Raw genomic sequence first — 19,925 nt, 5'->3', positions numbered from 1 at the left:
CAGATTTGCAAACTGCATTTTCATTTTTCACTTCCGCCTGGGGTTTTACTGCTGCAGAAAAATTTTGAAATTTTTTTTCAAGGGATCGCAGTTTTTGCCGCTGCCACCGTCCAACGTTTTTCACCATCCTCACATGCTGCCATATCCACATAGTGTTCACGCTCTCCCTACTCACGCCTTCTCTTCCTCTTCACCTGAGTGTGCACCTGCTGATGCCCACGTTTCACCTCCACGCAACCATCTACCCGTCCTCTGCCTGCGTTTTCCTCCATCTGCACTGCCATACATTGTGCTACCTTTTCCTCAGCGTTCTCCCACGCAGCTCAACCTTTCTACTGCGTCCATTTCTTGCAATCAATCCCACGCCCATCCTCCGTCCAAATCTGCAATACGCATTCCTTGTCTTTCTCTGCGGGAACCCTGCATTGAACCCTCTCAGTGGTGCGTCCTCATCACCTGCATGTACCTCTCACGTTCCTCCCTCCGTCGTCAACTTGCATGCAAACAAAACCTGCGTGTTTCTTCTCTCAGCCAGGTTCCTCTTCCCTCGCCTGCACGAAAATTTGTCCCTCCATCCCCACACTGCCCATCATTTCCCTTAACTCTGCGTGAAACCCTTCTGCCGCCTAATCCGCTGCCTTGGGTAGCTGCTCCCTGCGCGTTTTCTTCATGCCGTCCAGAACTGGTTTATGCAGCACGTAAAAGCTCAAGTATTTCGATTTTTTTTTAGTTAGCGTTTCATGATTCAGCGTAAGGTTGGCTTTTGTTTTTTTTGTTTTAGATTTTAGAGTTAAAATTTTATCCTAAGTAAATACTTTCGACTTTATTTCTTTTTAGTTAGAGCTTAATTCAGATCTGAGTTCATTAAAGTTGGCATTAGATTGTAGATTAAAGTTCAAATGTTTGGGTTCAGCCATTAGCTCATTCTAGTTTTAGATTTATTAAATTATAGTTTAGGATTTTGCTTAGGTTTTAGATAGACTTCAAATTTTCTTTTTATTATTATTATTATGATCTCCATACGTTAGTTCTTTTAGTTAAATTTTAATTTAGATTTTGGATTTTGCTAATTAGATTAGATTTTGATTTTTCTTAGTTAGTTTTTAGTTTTAGTTTAGTTTAAGAATTTAGTTTTTTTAGAATTAGATTTTTTTAATAATTTTCAGTTTTAAATTTCGTTTTAATTGTATAAATTTATTTAGTTTAGTTTAGTTTTATTTTTAAAAAAATATCAAAAAAATCAAATTAACAACAACAACAACAACAACAAAAAATCATAAAAGATAAAAAGTTCCTTTTTTATTTTTATTAGACTTTAGGATTTTCGTCTTGTTTTATCTTTTAAAATTTTATTAAAAAAATAATAATAATAATAATTTATTTTTTTTAGGACTTTAGTTTATATTCGATTTTATTTAGGATTTTAGTTTTGTTAAATTTTTAGATTTAAAATTTTATTAAAAAATATTAAAAAATCAAAAAATTTTAAAAAGACTAATTTAAAATCGGAAATTCCTTTAAAGTCTTTTTTCTATTGTGGTATAGCTAAATGCACTTAAATGTTTATTTAAAGTTAGCTATGTGAAAGTGGTAACTGGTCAGCATTTAAATTTTATGATCATTTAAAGCATTTAATTTTTCTTGAAGTTTAATTGCTGGATCATCGTTAAAGCAATTGTGAATTTACTAGATATCTTGCATTGCTTGGGTTTGATGATAAATGATTGTTTTACAAGGTTCATATTTTCTGCAACATCTACTAAATAATCATTTAATCATTAACTCCATAAGGCACTGGTACATTAATTCCTAAAATCAATCAAGTACTGGTATCGCCTTGCTGTGTCTCCCAACCCAACTGGTCCACAGTTGGTCATCCATTGTCCCATAGGGTCTACCCCCCTTAGCTGCAGGAGACAGGCTTAAATGGAGAGATCGGAGATCAGGGTGACAGCCCCCAGTCTGAGCGTTGTCGTGACAATCTGTGCGACAACATTTTTTGGCGTCGTTGCCGGGGATAGAGTTTTTCTGTTCCTGGCGTTTTAGCGACATTCATCTTCTCATTTCTCATCATTCTTTCATCTTTCTCATCTCTCATTTGAGCTGGCAGATTCAACATTTTTTGGCATTATTTGGATCTTTTCATCACCTTATCTTTCGTCATATCAGCAACTACTCTTCGATTCATTTCTTGTTTGGGTGGCGACTCCATTCCATTTCTTTTATTTTTTCCCAGACAAGAAGCCTTCCTCATATCTACTTGTTGGTTGATTTTTGAATCCTAGAATTAGATTCATTGTTCAAGTGGCGACTCCACTTCTTTCATCTCTTGATTTTCTTGAGCAGAGATCTCTTTCTATCATCCATTTGGTCCCTCGTTATTCATCATGGATTATTCGTTTAAACCATGTCATTTCACTGATGATCTCCATGATATTCCGGAAGTGGCCATTTCTAAATTACCTTTGTTCTCAAGTGGTGATTCAGTCGCTGTTAAAAGACATCTAGGCTTGTTTACTCGTATAATGATCATATATTGTAGACCCCCTCAGTATAATCATGAAGATGTCAAAATGCGTCTTTTTGTCCTTTCTTTAGAGGGTGATGCTTTGAATTGGTTTAATAATTGTCCCAAGGATTCTCTCACTTCTTTACAAGGCATTGTCAATGCTTTTAAAGATAGATATGGTAATCTGGATAGCTCGCCTTGTGCCCCTAAAATTGTGCGACAGAATGAAAGTAATCTTATGAAAGGTTCAGCTGTTGGTGAAAGATTCCAAGACAATTCTTCATATCAGAATGTGCCATCCACCTGTACCATTGCAGATCAAATCCATGATAGTGGAAAAGCAGGGACAAATGACAATGAAAAGGAATATCAAAAGCAAATTATACAAGAACTAATGCTGCTGGTAAAAATATGGAGATAAATCAAACTAATTATGCCAATGATGTGAGAACTTTATGCACCCACTTGGAAAAACGTAATAGGGAGATGGAAATCATGTAAAATCAACATGCTAAGGAAATTGAGGCCATGAAGATTAATCATGACACAGAAATTAGTTTTATGCAAAGCAAGTTATCAAGCTTAGAGGAAAATATGACGACCATGATAGGGAAATTAATTCTATGCAAAACAAGTTATTAACTATGGATGAAGAAATGACTATCATGACGTTCAATCATAATAATCAGTGGGCTACCATGCAAGCAAATCATAAGGAAGAGATGAACTCTATGCAGCATTGCTTGATGACCATAAAGGAAAAAGACGATAAAATAATAAAAGATATGGAAGCTAACCAGATATGTCTTCAGAAAAAGTTATTGACCATGGAAGAAGACCATGCCAGGGAAATCAATGCTATAAAGGTTGAACACTCTAGTCAAATAGATGCCATTAAAATATAGGTTCAGAAATTTCAACAATGGTCAGAGGATGAAAGAAACCAGGGAATGTCAATAAATCAGGAGCCTCCTTATCTGTTATAGCCAGCTTCATCATATTATGAAGTCCTTTGTTCCATTGAAAAGTGGATAATTGAAGATGACCTGGATAAAAGGGAAATTAATAATCAAATTGATGCTCACACGGTTAATCCACCAGTCATAGAAGATCAAGTTATAACTCACGGCACCTGTGAGCTTGATCCATCATCCTTGACAGGGCAGATGCAGAATGAAGAAAGACATGTCACACATATCTTACATACTTCATCTGAGAGCTTTGAAGCAGAAAGTTCCATGTCATCAGTGATACAGCCTGCCACGAAGAAAAAGCACAAGAGAAAGAAAATGAGAAAAAGATTTGATGCATCAGACGGCCGCGAACAGCTTGACTTTCGGATAGGAAAAAGTCATACCATATGCAGAATCGGACATGGCACATCCGACAAGCAGCCGACAGATTTGCCTGAAAGCAGGCAAATGCTCAGTATACACTATATTGAACACATCGGATGCCATGGGGCATCTTCTGTATTTCTAATCTTACTCCTGTTTTTTTCAGCATTTTCATTTCTGTTTTAGAATTAGATTTACTTTTCTAGATAGTTAATAAATGAAGAGCTTATATCTTTCATGTGCTTAAATGTTATATGATGATTTTTGGATGGACACTACTTATTTCAGTTGTGTGTTGCATGGATGCAGATTCTGGATTCTCACATTCCTGCAGTGCAGCAACGTGTCCCCAAGTAGAGCCAGATGTTGACCACTACGTGTCAACTTCCCATAGTAGTACACCCCCTTTTCTTCGCAAAAGGGATAGCCCTTGATTGACATGTCCGTGCCATTCGACAGTCATCAACAGCTTGATCATATTATGTTGTAAACCCAATCTGCATGTGTGAATTGTAAATAATCTTAGCAGACCTGTCATGTACGTAAATTGCCTAGGTGGACCTAATTTTCTAGTGATGATCTACGTTCCGGAAGATTTTTTGTCTCACCGATCCATGATCGGCAGAGTTTTCCTTCAGCCTAACCCCAAAGCCAGAATGAATTTTGTCATTGGAATCTTAGGGGAATCCTAGTGCGTTGATCTGCTAAGTTATATTTGGTCGCAGAACTAGGTGGTCCATGAGGGTCTATGTCAAATGGGTTTTCCCCCTTGAGATGTAAAATTGTAAAAGTCATGATGTAAAATGTCTTGAGGGTTAGAAAATGTTTTAATCCCCTCATAAGTCATAAGTCCTAAGTCCTAGGTCCTAGGTAATTTTTCCAAAGGCTAAGTTCGAGGATCCATTTAAAAATAAAAAATAAAAGATATAAATAATAAAAATTAAATTAAATTAAAATAAATTAAAAATAACTAAAAAATAAAAAATAAAATTTAAAAAATAATAATAATAAATTTAAAAAAATAATAATAAATAAAATAAAATAAAATTTAAAAAATAAAATAAAATTTGAAAAATAAAATAAAATAATAACAAGTCAAATTTTTGAGTAAATAAATGCAGAATTTTAATTGTTTAATATATTAAAATGCATTTAAAAATTCGACGGATTAAATTAAAAGAAATCTTGATCCTCATCGACGGTCGAGATTAGTTTGACATGGATCACTCGAACTAGCCGCTGGGAATTTTTTCTTTAAATAGGGTGCTAGGGGTCATTTGAGATCAGATTGGATCTGAGAGTCTAGTGCTAAAGAAAGCTCTCTTGTAGTCATTTTTTGTGCAATAAAGAAAGAATTTGGGGTTGAAATCTTGTTGGTGTTACTCTTCTGAAAGTGTTGTAAGATGATTTATTTTTCTGCATAATTTTATTTTCAGCCATTGATAATAGCTTGATGAAGATTGATTTAGGCACAGGTATCTTGTCTGATCTTTGGGGTTTGAATGATAGTTTAGATTCTGAAATATAATGGCAGGTATCTCCATTTGATCTAGATTTCACTATTGTTTTCTCCCTCTATGTTAATGGTTGATTTTAAGCTGTGCAGGAAATCTTAGTTTTCAGTTTACCGGGCGTTAGGGGAAGTTCTCGGCTGAACCAGCCAACTCCCGGATTGTGTTTTCTGAAAGAGCCCAAATAGTTTTAATCCCGGGCTTATCATCTGAAATTTTTTATGAATGCATGCAGGGTTTTCTGAAGTATCTCACATTAAATTTAAATTTTGAAAATATTACTGTGGATTATTGACAAATCTGGCTGCTAAAGAATCGAAAATCTGTAAATATTGTAATTATTCAGCTGATTTAGGGTTTTTAGTTTTGTTTCCTGCACATATTATTTTTGGGTGTTCAGTTTTTTTCCATTACAGGTTGCAGGTATAGGCTTTGAGAATTTTTCAGGGTTTCATCAGGCAATTTGGAGCAGGAAAGATTTAAAATTTTGATCAGGTTTCTGGACTGCAGGTTTGCAAACTGTGTTTTCATTTTTCACTGTTGCCTGGGGTTTTACTGCTGCAGAAAAATTTTGAATTTTTTTTTTTTAAGGGATCGCAGTTTTTGTCGTTGCCACCGTCCAACGTTTTTCACCATCCTCACATGCTGCCATATCCACACAGTATTCACGCTCTCCCTACTCACGCCTTCTCTTCCTCTTCACCTGAGTGTGCACCTGCTAATGCCCACGTTTCACCTCCACGCAGCCATCTACACGTCCTTTGCCTGCGTTTTCCTCCATCTGCACTGCCATACATTGTGCTACCTTCTCCTCAGCTTTCTCCCACGCAGCTCAACCTTTCTCCTGTGTCCATTTCTTGCAATCGATCCCACGCCCATCCTCCGTCCAAATCTGCAATACGCATTCGCTGTCTTTCTCTGCGGAAACCCTGCATTGAACCCTCTCAGTCGTGCGTCCTCATCACCTGCATGTACCTCTCACGTTCCTCCCTCCGCCATCAACTTGCACGCAAACAAAACCTACGTGTTTCTTCTCTCAGCCAGGTTCCTCTTCCCTCGCCTGCACGAAAATTTGTCCCTCCATCCCCACGCTGCCCATCATTTCCCTTAAATCTGCGTGAAACCCTTCTGCCCCCTGATCCGCTGCCTTGGGTAGCTGCTCCCTGCGCGTTTTCTTCATGCCGTCCAGAACTGGTTTATGCAGCACGTAAAAGCTCAAGTATTTCGATTTTTTTTAGTTAGCGTTTCATGATTCAGCGTAAGGTTGGCTTTTGTTTTTTTTGTTTTAGATTTTAGAGTTAAAATTTTATCCTAAGTAAATACTTTCGACTTTATTTCTTTTTAGTTAGAGCTTAATTCAGATCTGAGTTCATTAAGGTTGGCATTAGATTGTAGATTAAAGTTCAAATGTTTGGGTTCAAATATTAGCTCATTCTAGTTTTAGATTTATTAAATTATAGTTTAGTATTTTGCTTAGGTTTTAGATAGACTTCAAATTTTCTTTTTATTATTATTATTGTGATGTCCATACGTTAGTTCTTTTAGTTAAATTTTAATTTAGATTTTGGATTTTGCTAATTAGATTAGATTTTGATTTTTCTTAGTTAGTTTTTAGTTTTAAATTTCACCTCTTTTTTCAGAAGACTTTGAATAGGCTTTAGCTACTTCCGCGTAATTTGGAATAAATTTTCTAAAAAAATATGTTTTTCCAAGAAAAGACTGAAGGGATTTAAAATTATGGGGAAGAGGAATCTTTTGGATTGCCTCAACTCTTTCAGGATCAATCTTGATTCCATCTTTAGAAATGATGTGACCAAGTAATTTCCCTTCAGTTACTCCAAAAACAGACTTAGCCGGATTTAAATAAATCCCGTACTCTCTACATTTATCAAAAACCTGCCTAAGATGACTTATATGACTAATACCATCCTTAGAAAAAACAGTAAGATCATCCTGATAAATTTCGATAAACTTCCCAATTAAACCTTTGAAGGCATAATCCATAGCCCTCTGAAACGTAGCCCCGTCATTGGTTAACCCAAACGGCATTCTAATATATTCGAAAGTACCCCATGGTGTGGTGAATGTAGTTTTGTGACGATCTTTCTTCTTAACCCATACCTGATTATATCTAGAAAAACCATCTAGCAATGACATCATTCCTGAACCAGTTACTCTTTACAACATAGTCTCCATGTTTGGCAAAGGGTAATTATCTTTCTTACATGCTAGATTAAGTTTTCAAAAATCGACACAAAGTCTTATTGTACCATTCTTTTTCCTAACAATCACTAGGTTGGAACACCATGTTGAATGCCTCGTTTGAGCAATAATTCTTGTTGCAAGCATCTTTGAAAGTTCCTTTTGAACCAAAGGGGCTAACTTAGGATTTATCTGCCTAGGCTTTTGACGAAAAGGTTTAGCATTTTCATCTTTCAAAGGGATAGTGTGTTCCATGACATCTTCCCTATAACCTTTTAATTCATCATAAGAAAATGCTAAAACGTCCCGATATTCACGAAGTGATTTGGTTAACTTCTTTCTTTCTTCAAAATTAGTACCCTTACCAATTTTAATAATCTTTGGATCCCTAGAAGTACCAATGTTTACCCCGATGTATTCGCCTGGATCCATTTTATTTTCCTCTTTCATTTTTGTGGCATCATGCTGATCAAAGTGCTGTTCTAAAGAAACCACATTCCTAGGAGTAGGATTTACGATATCTTCATGATCATCAGATCCATCCTCCTTAGAGTCTATCCGAAAATTTTCAAACTCATCCAAATTATCAAGAAAACGAATCACTTGTCTCTCGTCATCAAAAACTTGCCAATGCTCTGAGTTATCTGGAACAGAAGGCCTAAATATAACTTCCATTTTTATCTTATCCTTAATCAGCCCATCAGATAACCGCAAAGTAGAAGCAGCTACAGCAAGCTCATCTGTTGAACTATTTTGCTGTCTTGGGATAGCCTCAAAGTCAAGGGCATCAAAGTATTTCATAGTATCCCACACAACATTTCGATAATTCTTTAACCTTTGATTTTTGCATGTAAATTTATTTTTAATTTGCATGATAATTAAGTGAGAATCCCCCTTGATGCTAAGCAACTTAACTCTTAAAGCCTTTGCCAACTCAAGACCCAACAACAAAGCCTCATATTCAGCAATGTTGTTGGTCGCTTCAAATTCCAGCCGAGAGGCAAACTTGAAAATATGACCAAGGGGTGATTTTAATACTACTCTTGCACCTTTACCGTGCCTAGATGATGCACCATCAAAATACATCTACCAAACTTTATCCTTGAGATCCCTAATCTTTTTATCAACCTTATCATCGGGAAGAACTATGGAATTAGACAGGATAGCATAATTCCCAATGTCAGATTGTTCTTTAATTATCTCATTATGAGGTATCTTAGGATCTTCAACATGGAATCTTCTCTCAGGCTCTCTATTAAGTCTCACAAAACCATCACCTCTAGGAGAAGGAATCATAGCATATGACCAATTCATTTGAATACTCCCTCCTAGATCAGAGGCCCATTTTCTTGATAAAAGCATACCCCAAGCATCAAGCACATCAACAACGACGATGTCCATAACAATCATAATGTCAGGGTAAACTGATAAATGAACCTGTAAATCCTTGATCAAACCGTGAACTTCAATCTTCTTAGAATCCATGGCACATATATTGTAGTAAGGCCTAGAAACTCTTAAATTAAGTTGTTCCATGACCCTCTTGGTCATGACACAAGCTGACGCACCAGAATCCAGCATGCAATTATTCAATTTGTACCCATTAACCATTAAAGTAATAAAGAATGGTTGATGATCCTTGATATCTGAATCTAGATTTTGCAAATATACAGGAGCATCCTGATAATCAACCTCCAGTGCCTTCTATTGAGAAACATTCACTTGAGGAGCTTCAATAGCTTTTAGTAACTTAGCCCTTTGGGAAGGAATCTTCGCAATCTCGGAGACAGGAACCCAGATTTTTGCATTATTAAACCAACTTCCCAAATCGACATGTAATCCGGAGTTTGAACCCAGGTTAAAAATTCGAGGGGGAATTTGATTCCCACTTTGATCTTTATCCCTTCTCTGATAAGTTAAACCCTTATCTTTAGCAATTTCCATGATTCGCTCTGGAGAAGGCTTCTCACCATATAAATTAAACATCATATCATCTTCATTCTCAAATTTTTTTTACTAAAAGCTGATGTGAGAGGCATAACATCTCCACTGTTTTCCTTAACTTCCATCCAGTCTTTCAAAGGCAAAGAAAACTCTTTACCCACACAATTTATTTGATTACCTGCCCCAAACATTCCATTATCCAAAATCCTTCTAACTATGGGGCAAGTAGCCTCCTCATGAAGAGCATCACAAGCCCGACAATAAGGCGGAGCATCATCGACCAAATTAGTATGTTCAAGCAGATTAGGTGGTCTCTGCTCACTAGATTGACCTTTCTTCTACCAATTATTATTTCGATTATTATTATTATTTCTAGGCTGGAAATTTTGCATTTGAGCTCTTTCCATTTGGACCAACCTATTCTGCAAAGTAGTTATTTCCTTAGCATGGTTAGAGGTTAATTTCGCTCAGTTAATCTCCATGCTTTCAATTTTTTGCTATAATTTCTGAACGAGGTCATTATCAGATTCTTGAACCTCTTTTCCTTTAGGTTCTTTTAATTTCGTGAAGCCCTATCAAAACCTGGGATTTAAGACTTCCCATATGCTGCCATATCTTTTCAAGCTCTACTGCTAAAGCTTGACAATCCCTATAATCAGGAAGTTTAGCACGTCTTAACTCATAAGAAGGCTCAGGGCTAAAGGCATCAATATAAAAGTCCCGAAGAGATTTATCAGTAGGTTTATAATCTTGAGGTAATTCCTTAATGATATCATTGAACCTCTTGTTAAATTCTTCTGCAGTCTCATTTTCTCTCTTTTTAATGATACTGATAGCTTTTACGAGATGCCTTCCTTCTCTCTTATCTCCATACTTTTCCTTAAAGGCATTAACAATCGATTGCAAAGAATCAAATGAATTTTGAGGCTTTTCCATAAACCAATCTAAAGCATCCCCATCCAAAGTAAGAACAAAAAGGGTCATTTTTACATCTTCGTGATTAAAATCAGCAGCCCTTGCATACTTACTCAACCATGAACTAAAAGATTTTAGATGAGAGTTAGCACTAACTGCATTATTGCCCTAAAAGATAGGCAATTTATCCATTCCATGCTTTGGAATATCATTGGGATAACCTTGAATGTTAGCAAAGTCACAAGGGGCGAATATGTCCATGATGTCGTGCTCGACCGGGTTAGTAAAAAGCAAACGGATATCAGAGAGGGCTTCTTGTCCGAGATTAACAAGAAGGGTACGAGAAGAGAGTTTGTGTAATCGTACTCTGAGAGCCCTTTCAGGATCAGGAGCAGGATTAACCAAACTGCTTGGATGTCTTCTAGTATACACTCTTGCAGAAGATAGATGAAGTGGAGTCGCCACCCGGACAAAGAGTCTAACTCAGAATAACCCGAAAGCAAGGAAACAAGGACAAGGAACTTATCCCGACAAGAGACGAGAGGAATGAGATGAATATCGAAGAAACCAAGGGCAGAAAAAACTTTATCCCTGGCAGCGACGGCAAAAAATGTTGTCGTACAGAATGTCTAGGCACCGCGACAACGCTCAGCTCGGGGGCTGTCACCCTGATCCCCAATCTCTCTGTTTAAGCTGTCTCCCTACAACAAGCTAAGGGGGGTAGACCTTATGGAAAAATGGAATAAAGAAGAGCTAGTCAGGAACCAACTAGTTCGGGAGACACAGCGAGGCGATCAAGTACTTGATTACAGTTTAGCAAGACTTAGAATTTGATTAGATTTTAAATGATTAATACTAGTGCCTTATGGAATCAACGATCTTGCTAGGAAAATGAAGACCAAGTAATCGATTAACAACTGCTGCTTAGGAAACAGAGATATGAAATCTGTTTATATTTTCACGATAAAATTATTTAACAATTGCTTGAAAATATTTGCAAAATGTCTAACCTGTAACGAGCATTAAATGATTCAAGCAATGGTGATCAATTTCACTAGATGCACAATGTCTTAGCAATTAAATTTCAAGAGATACAAATACCTTAATCAACCACGAAATTTAAAAGCTAACCAGTTTAGATCCTAGAATTTAAATGATTATGCTTAATGACCCAAATCTAGGAAATTCACCACTTTCAAATAGTTAATCTTCAGATATAAAAATTTAAGCACATTTAACTATAGAGAAATGACAAATACCACAAAAAATTACCTTTAGATCTTGCCTTAGCACAAAAGACACCAAGAAAAAATTTTAGATTGATAACTTAATTATTCCTTAGGTGAATTTCTCGATATGTTAAAGAATAAATGTGACCGAAATAAATCGAAAAAGATTTAATAATTTTTTTTAATTTTTTAATGGGCCAGAGGCCATATAAAAAATTTAAAACCTTTAAATGTGAAATTTATTTCGATTTAAAACTTTAGGATATCTCAAAGTCACATTAAAAATGAAAATGAAATCCCTTCTTTATTTTTTTTATTTTTTTAGATTTTTAAATATTTTAGATTTTTTTAGTTTTAGAATTTTAAAATAAAAAAATAAAAAAATAATAATAAAAATGAAACTTAATAAATCCTAACTTAAGTTTTAAATTTAATTAAACTAACACACATATACATACCCTAACTCTAAAATACAAATGAAACAAAAGAACTGCCTAACGCATATAAACAAAATTCGAAATGTTTGCTTGCTGTTGTGTATCCGCAGGTTTGAAGTTCGACAAATGGAGAGCAAGGACGATGGACGCTCGGATATGGAAGCCGATTGGAGAGGCAACACGCAATAGACGTGGAGGAGAGGAAGGCAAGATGAATGGAGCAACAGTAGCGGGTTAGGCAAGGAAGCTCACACGTTGAAGGAGCTGGGATGAAGAGATTCGGATCAGAAGGAGATGGGCACGAGGCAATGTTTGACTGAATGAAGGCAGCGTTTGAATGGGGGAGCGATGGAGAAAGGAGGCTCGAGAAGGATGAGAGTGTGCTGGCAGAGGGTACGCAGAGAGGGACACAGGTCAGAGGGGCAACGTGGATGGCGAAGGGGCTACAGACGAGGAGATGAAAGATGACGGCGGCGGCAAGGAATGAAGGCTGCATGAGGGGGGATAAGGACTGCGTGCAGGCTAGGCAGCAATCGAGGAAGCTGCATGGAGAGTGAGGAGCGACGGAAGCTCGGGTAGCAGAAAAATGAGGAAGGGAGAACGCAGGCAGCAACAAAAGGCTGTGAGCCTAAAAAATTTCGAAATTTTTCAGGCAACAGAAAAATTGAAGATCCCAGGCAGCAGACAAGAAAAGAAAACATCAGCCCAATAAACCCTTAAAAATTTCCCAGAGATTTCTGAATAAAATTTATATGTTCTGCTTCAGATTTATTACTTGGAACCCCTGTAAAATCGTCTCCAGATAAAAATAAATAAATAAATAAAAATAAAAAATAAAAAATAAAACCTTGGACTACAGAAATAATGCCCCTGCAAGAGATGGTTTTGAGGCCAAATCTTACCCTCCAGGGCCTAGATCTGGCTCCAAAATCAAACTTCACCCTCAGATCTGCAACCTGTTCCTGAAAACACAAACATCCAGAATCCCGATATACAAAAAAAATGAAACCCCAGAAACCCTAAGTCAAAAAAATTTAAAAAAAATTACAAATCTATGCACAGGTGTAGCAGATCTACCAGATCTGGCGAGTGTGAGTCCAACTCCGCTCCCAGATATGATAATCTGAGGCTCTTAAAAGCCAGATTTATCAATTTAGCACAAAAAAATTTTGAAATTTTAAATTTAAACGGAGGTGCTTCGCCCAAAACCCTTCATGCATCAACAATGAAACTTCTTATGATAAGCCCGGGATTCAATCAAGCTGGGCTCTTCAGAAAATACTAATCGGGAGTTGGCTGGTCCAACTGAAAACTTCCCCGAACGCCCGATGATCAAAAAATCAAGAATTCCCTGCACAACTCAATTCAACCATTAACGTAGAGCGAGAAAACGATAATAAAATTCAGATTTAATAGAGATACCTGCCATTATATTCAGAACTTAAATTACCATTCAAACCCCAGTGATCAAGCAAGATACCTGTGCTTAAATCACTCTTCATAAAGCTATCATCAATGGCTAAAAGGAAATCTATGCATGAAAATAACACATCTTACAGCATTTCCACGAAGAGTAACACCAGCAGAAATTAACCCCAAAGTCTTCCTTTATTGCTCATAAAAAAAAAACATTACAAAAGAGCTTTCACTTAGCACATGACTCAAAGATCGAATGATCTCAACTAACAACTGAGCTCCTATTTAAAGATAAATTTCCCAACGGCTAGTTCGAGTGATCCTTGTCAAAGTGATCTCGACCATTGATGAGGATCAAAATTTCTTTTAACCTCATCCGTCGAAATTTTAAATATTGAGGAAATTTCGAATTTTTCAATTAAATGCATTTTAATAAATTCAAAAATTAAAATTTTGCATTAATTTCCTCAAAATTTTGACTTTGACTTAACCCCAGGGACCAAAGGCCTAAAATTTAGCAAAATAATCAATTTACCTTAGTCCCTGGGGCTTTTAAAATTTGAATTTTAAGGACCCACGAATTTTGCCTTTGGAAAATTTAAATTTACCTAGGACCTATAATTAATTAAATTTCTGGCTTAAGATTTTAATTAATTTTGTCTAGAAAATTTAGTTAATTAACCTATGGGGGGATAAATTATTTTTCCAACTCTCAAGACACTTTACATCATTATTTTCATATCTTTTACATCACAAGGGGGGAAACCCATCTGAAACAGACCCTCACAGACCACCCATTTCTGCGACACAAATATAATCCAGCAGACTAAGCAGTTTGTAACAAAATAACCTAACCAAATAATTAGGATTGTTCCCAAATCACTTTTACACGGACTCGATCTATAACACTAGGACTTGCCTAAGATTCTGGTGACAAAATTCATTCCGGCATTGGGGTAAGGCTGAAGGAAAACTCTACCGACCATCCGAAAATGGATTGGTGAGACAAAAAACCTCTCGGAATGTAGATCGTTACCAGAAACATAGGTTTACCAAGGCAATTACATACATGACACAGATCTGCTGAGATTATTTACATCATATATATGCAGAATGGGTTTACATTATAACATGACAACCAAGCTGATGATGATAGCTGGACGACGCGGACATATCAATCAGGTGCTATCCCTTTTGCGAAAAAGGGGGTGTACTGCTATGGGTCGTTGACACGTAGTGGTCAACACTATTCAAAAGAAGAATTTCTTAACTGGGTTTTCCCTTGAAGGGCGTTTTGCCCTGGCATTGTGCCTACATCTGGTGTCTATTGTTTTATGTGTTGCTGCCTTGGTAATTGCTTGATGAACTAAAGAAAAGAAGATATAAAGTATCGTAATAACAAGAAACATCACAAGTAACTATCAAGAATAAGAAAATCTTTCTTCCTTTCTGATTTTATAACAATACCTTCATTTGTTATATATCCCACATTTATTATTTAGCATTTCTTTCCAAATATGAGTTTATCATTTTTCTTGTGACTGCCATGAGACACCATGACTACTGTAAGGTACATAACATAGGATAATGACTAACATAACTACCCCTCTGTAGAAACAACTATGGAAGAGACCAGTGTGCACCCAATATGCCCTATATTTCTTATGTCAATGCAGCTCAATGTGCATTATCATAATGCTAGACCTAATAATTTATACTGGATATAATGCATGGCCCAGGCCAGCTGAAGCTGTGCCAATGGATAAAGCTCATTATTCTCTGAACTACTATGATTTGAATAACAAAATAGAGACCCAATATCATTTTCTGGTAGGTGCTGGCCTTGACTATCTGTTTAGATATCACTGACTTTACTTACAGAGACCAGCATGTAGAAACTATCATTCAGATTTGCAGCTTCACATAGAAGAAAATGAAAGGGAAGAGGAGAGTGCTTACAATTTTGGCACCAGGATCACTGATGCCTGGGGTTCCAGCATCACTGATAATAGAAACAATCTGATTCTGCTGCAGCCTCTGCAATATCGTTGCTTGCCTAAAAGATTCATTGAACTTGTGGTAACTCAGCTGTAAATGAATATTACAGATTATTGAAATCCAAAAATTAAACTTTACCAATTCATACTCGAAATTGAGTTCATATGGACATGCAACAATGCAGAAAGAAATCTATACTGGAAGGTGAGATTAAATGGTGTCCCCTCAATACCAGATTAAAGTCAAATGAACCTGAAATATTGCAGTAAATATCCATAATTGTTTGAAAGATTAAATACTATCTATCCATAAACCTGATTAAATGCAAATGAGCAGACAAAGATGCAGAAATAAATCTATACAAGATATCTATGACTAGACTTATGTGAGATGTCCAAATGACTTACAAGAGGAGCATCAATATTATAATGCTGGAGAAGCTTTCCAGAATGTCTTGTGTCCTCTGAAAGTATCAAATCTGATGACTTCAAAACACGCAATGCACTACACGAGAGGAAAGGTAAATAATCAGGCAAAACCAATTATCCAGAAACATGCAAAGTTTCTACAAGTTTATCCTACTCAATATAATAACAAACATGCAATGGAACCTGACTAAGAAAGGCATACAAATCTTCCGAATATGATTGGAAAAGAAGAATTTTACAAAATGCTATAAAAACAATGGAATCACAGCTTAGCTATAGATTATAAGTTATAACACTTCTGTGAACTGTGTTAAGGAACGAAATATTCTAGTAACTGAGTGGAAACCACTGATAGTATCAAATATGACTAAAATTAAGAGTTTCAGCTATAAAACTCTATAATTTTGAACTCTGCTTGAAACATGTTCTTGCATTCAACAAAATTATGACAAAAAACTGTCAACAGTGACCACATGGTCACTGGTTCTATTCTCATCAATTCATTCCCATATATGTGTACATAGCATTTGAGGCCTGATATGTGGATCAACCCATCTGGAGAGGCAGCTTGTTTTAAGTTAAATTTGCAAGTACAATCCAAAAGTATAAAGAAGAATGAAATCATAAGCCTGAAAGGTGGATCCACAGATTCTAAGTTAAATTTATGATTACCTTCCATATATATAAGAAGAATATGAAATGAAAAATGATGCAACAACAGATGAACGTCTCCTTCAGCTCATTTTGTATACAATCAAGGTAATAGAATGCCACATTATATATGATAATGGAGAGACATAAACTTGGCATTATGCCTTCCCCACATAGAAATTTATAATTGGCATAAAGAACTGTTCCCTAGCTCTATCCAGAAGAACCGTGAGGGAAATGGATAGGATAACTGGAAACCAATGTGGAAAAAGTCGAAGTCGGGATTAATTCGGCAAGGGTCCAAAAGTTGAAAAACTCGTCAAAGTCGGGAGTTTTTTGAAAAAGTCGACAAAAAGTCGGCAAAATTAAAAAAACACAAAATTATTCATTTTTTTTTTTTTTTTTAACATCTAGAGTATCCAGAACATCAAATAAATGCATTTCCACATAAACATGTAAAGAAAGCTAATATATAATATGTATATGAAGTCTAATGCTACATCACATATCAAAATAGTGAATCAACTCCTGAGTTTTGGGTCCTGTCTGAGTCTCAACTCTCAAGAGTCAAAATATCAACAAAAAATATAATAAATGTATATCATGAGTCATCTAAAAGTCATCAAGTAATCAGTCACTAAGATCCTCTTCCCCTTTTAATTTTTGTTTCCGCTAATTGTATTAAGAAATAAGTCATGCATTTATTCAGTAGATTGTAATCTGCTTGGGTAATAAGGTGTCAGGTGGTAGGTCCAATGAAAATTAACAGTGAGTATCACAGTAGATGTGAAAATTAACGCTTGGTGACTCCAAGCTGCTTATTTTCTGAGAAAACAGTAGATGTCAGATTACTAACTTAGCCTTGGCATCTATTATTCAAAAACTCTTGGAGGTAAAATCCACTTCTGATACATAACCTTTGCCCACATTTACGGGGAGTTCACCACTAAAGAAGATTCCCTTTCAAAACGTGCTCTCATTGCAGGAAGGATCTTTGTTGTCACAAGATTTCATAGGTACTTTGTCCCTGTCTGAAAAATGGGTTCTTTTTTGAGGCACTGGTTTTGTTTTTTTTGGACAGGTTGTTGCTATTTGATCTTCATGACCTTCTCTTTGTTGTTTCTTCTAGAAGCATTCAACAACTGTAACAATGTTTTTGATGGTGTGGGGTTCTTTCTACGGAAGACTGTTGTATGCCTGTCCTTTTGGTACTTTTGTAATCTTTTGAAGGGGCAGTGATTGTTAGAGTCTGGATCACTGAAAGCCTGGAGGCTTAGCCAATGTATAATTTGCTTTCTAACTAGAAATATGAAGTATAAAGATTTGCTTTTCCTTGGAAAACAAAAACATATCTTAACCTCAAAACTAACAGATTACAAATGAGACTGCTATGCTCGCAAGAAGTATGACAAACAATGCAATGCAATAACTTGAAAATGCATGGATGGAAGCTTCAATTTACAGTTTTTTCACCTTTGCGGCCTCTTTATCCGCGACCTGGGAAGGGAGGCAGACTTTTTGGGTCGACTCCCGATTAAATCGGGAGTATAAGGAAAAAATCGGGATTTTTTCCTTTGTGAAGAAGTCGCCAAAAAGTCGGGGGATTAAATCGTTTAGTTCAAAAAATCGCGTTTTTAGGATTAAATCGGGATTTTTTCCAGACTTTTTCCACACTGCTGGAAACAACTCCCAAGTGGACTTCCCTCTTCTGCCCTGAATAGCACTGGACTGGTTTGTGAACTGAATTAGACCAAACACAACCAAACTGAACTCCAAAAATGCAAGTCTTCCTGCATGATGCAGTGAACTGCAAGATTGCCAAGAACATCCTCAAGTGGTGTACCCAAGGTTGCCAAAAATAAAGTGAATGATGCATGGATCAGACGAGCTGAACTCTCTCCCAAGTTATCTGCACATCCCCAACTCAAAATAAACAAGATAAGGTCCAGAAAACACAAACCAGATAAGATTCATTGTCCAAAAAAATCTCTTAGGTTAAGCACTCAACCTGCATGAACAATAAATCAGATAATTTACAGAAAAAGCATAACAGATAAGACAATAAATAAGAAGCTTTATATAATGAACAAAGTTTATATACTCAGTGGAATATTCAGAATATTTGGAATATGTAAATATCCATTTATAGGACAAGTAATGTTTATATATAAGAATCTTGAATGTACAAGAGGTATGATATGTTGGTTACAAATGATTGCCCTGTTTATATACTGTTGCCACAAAATATAGCAGCCCTTGGAGAGGGAAACCCTACAAGGTATAAACTAAACCTATAAGAAACAATGAGGTAGTGGCCCACTGTCACCACAGCCAAAACCCCCTGCTCTTTACGTACTTTCATTGATGGGAGGAGTCTTGGTAGGAAAGAGATCACTTATAATAGGTATTCTTGGGTTAATGTATGAAATGATATCACTAGGAAGTCTTCAAGAAAGACACAATTTGGGTTCAAGGCTTCACAAAGAAGCAATTCGCTTTCTATGAAGATAACTAGAAACAAATACATAAGACCTAGGGCTCGATTGATTTGGCAAGTGTTGGATTAATTCAAGGTCAAGGTAAGGAGAAAATGTTTCTTACAATCACAATGTATATTAGCTAAGCCAAGGCTCATGAAACCTTCAAGGTCTTAAGTTGACAGAAGAAAAACTAGGATTTCCCTCTTAGGGCAAACACCTAGGGCAAGAGGATTTATGGATAAAATTGAAGTTGACGCCCACCAAATTGATAGGCTTTGTGGCAAACCTTATCCTCTTGATGTTTAGGCTCTCCAACCGCCAAAATCCTTCCTCCTTAGAAATTCGCGCACTGCGACAACGACTCAGGACAGGGATTATCACTCTAATCCCCAACCTCTCTATTCTAGTTGTCTCCCAACAATAGGCTATGGGGGGTAGCCCCTATGAAATGATGGAAATGAAAGAATCGTTGGCAACCAACAAGTCCGGGAGACACGGTTGAATGGCCTAGCTACTTGGTTAATTTTGGCAAGATTTACTTTTAGAGATTAGATTAGATTTGAATGTGAGACTAGTGCCTTATGGAGTCAACTTCCTACTTACTATCAATTAGAAGCCAAGTAACCGGATGAACAATCGTTGTTTAGATGCGCGACAATCCTAGATGAAATGCAAATCTTACAAGTAAGGTGAAATGCATAATCTTGATTGATTTTAAGTTAGATTCCTATTTTAAGTGTAATCTTCCTCTTAATTGTTTTGGAACTAGTCTCTAGAGTAGGTTGTGGAATGGAAGCCAACGGCAAGCGAGCAGAGGCTTGATTAACGATATGTAATATCCCATTCCAGGGATATCCCTCAACCCAAG

At 36.4% G+C, this 19,925-nt stretch overlaps 1 protein-coding gene across 5 annotated transcripts in view; it reads right to left on the bottom strand.

Moving 5' to 3' along the window:
• The window catches only part of LOC149185505 (Tetrapyrrole (Corrin/Porphyrin) Methylase), a 326,245-nt gene that overhangs the window by 213,214 nt on the left and 93,106 nt on the right, over positions 1-19,925 (bottom strand). For all 5 annotated transcript variants that reach the window (XM_089410709.1, XM_089410711.1, XM_089410710.1 and 2 more), the window contains 2 exons: positions 15,906-16,002; positions 15,460-15,588 (listed from right to left, as the gene is read on the bottom strand). In XM_089410709.1, coding sequence (XP_089266835.1) covers positions 15,460-15,588; positions 15,906-16,002 — 226 coding nt within the window. The remainder of the gene's footprint in view (positions 1-15,459; positions 15,589-15,905; positions 16,003-19,925) is intronic.

The sequence above is a fragment of the Pinus tabuliformis genome, chromosome 3_1 (genome assembly GCF_031772625.1).
Source record: "Pinus tabuliformis cultivar Carrire ecotype Pingquan chromosome 3_1, CPIR1, whole genome shotgun sequence".
NCBI lineage: Eukaryota > Viridiplantae > Streptophyta > Pinopsida > Pinales > Pinaceae > Pinus > Pinus tabuliformis.
This window is presented reverse-complemented; position numbering and strand designations above follow the sequence as displayed.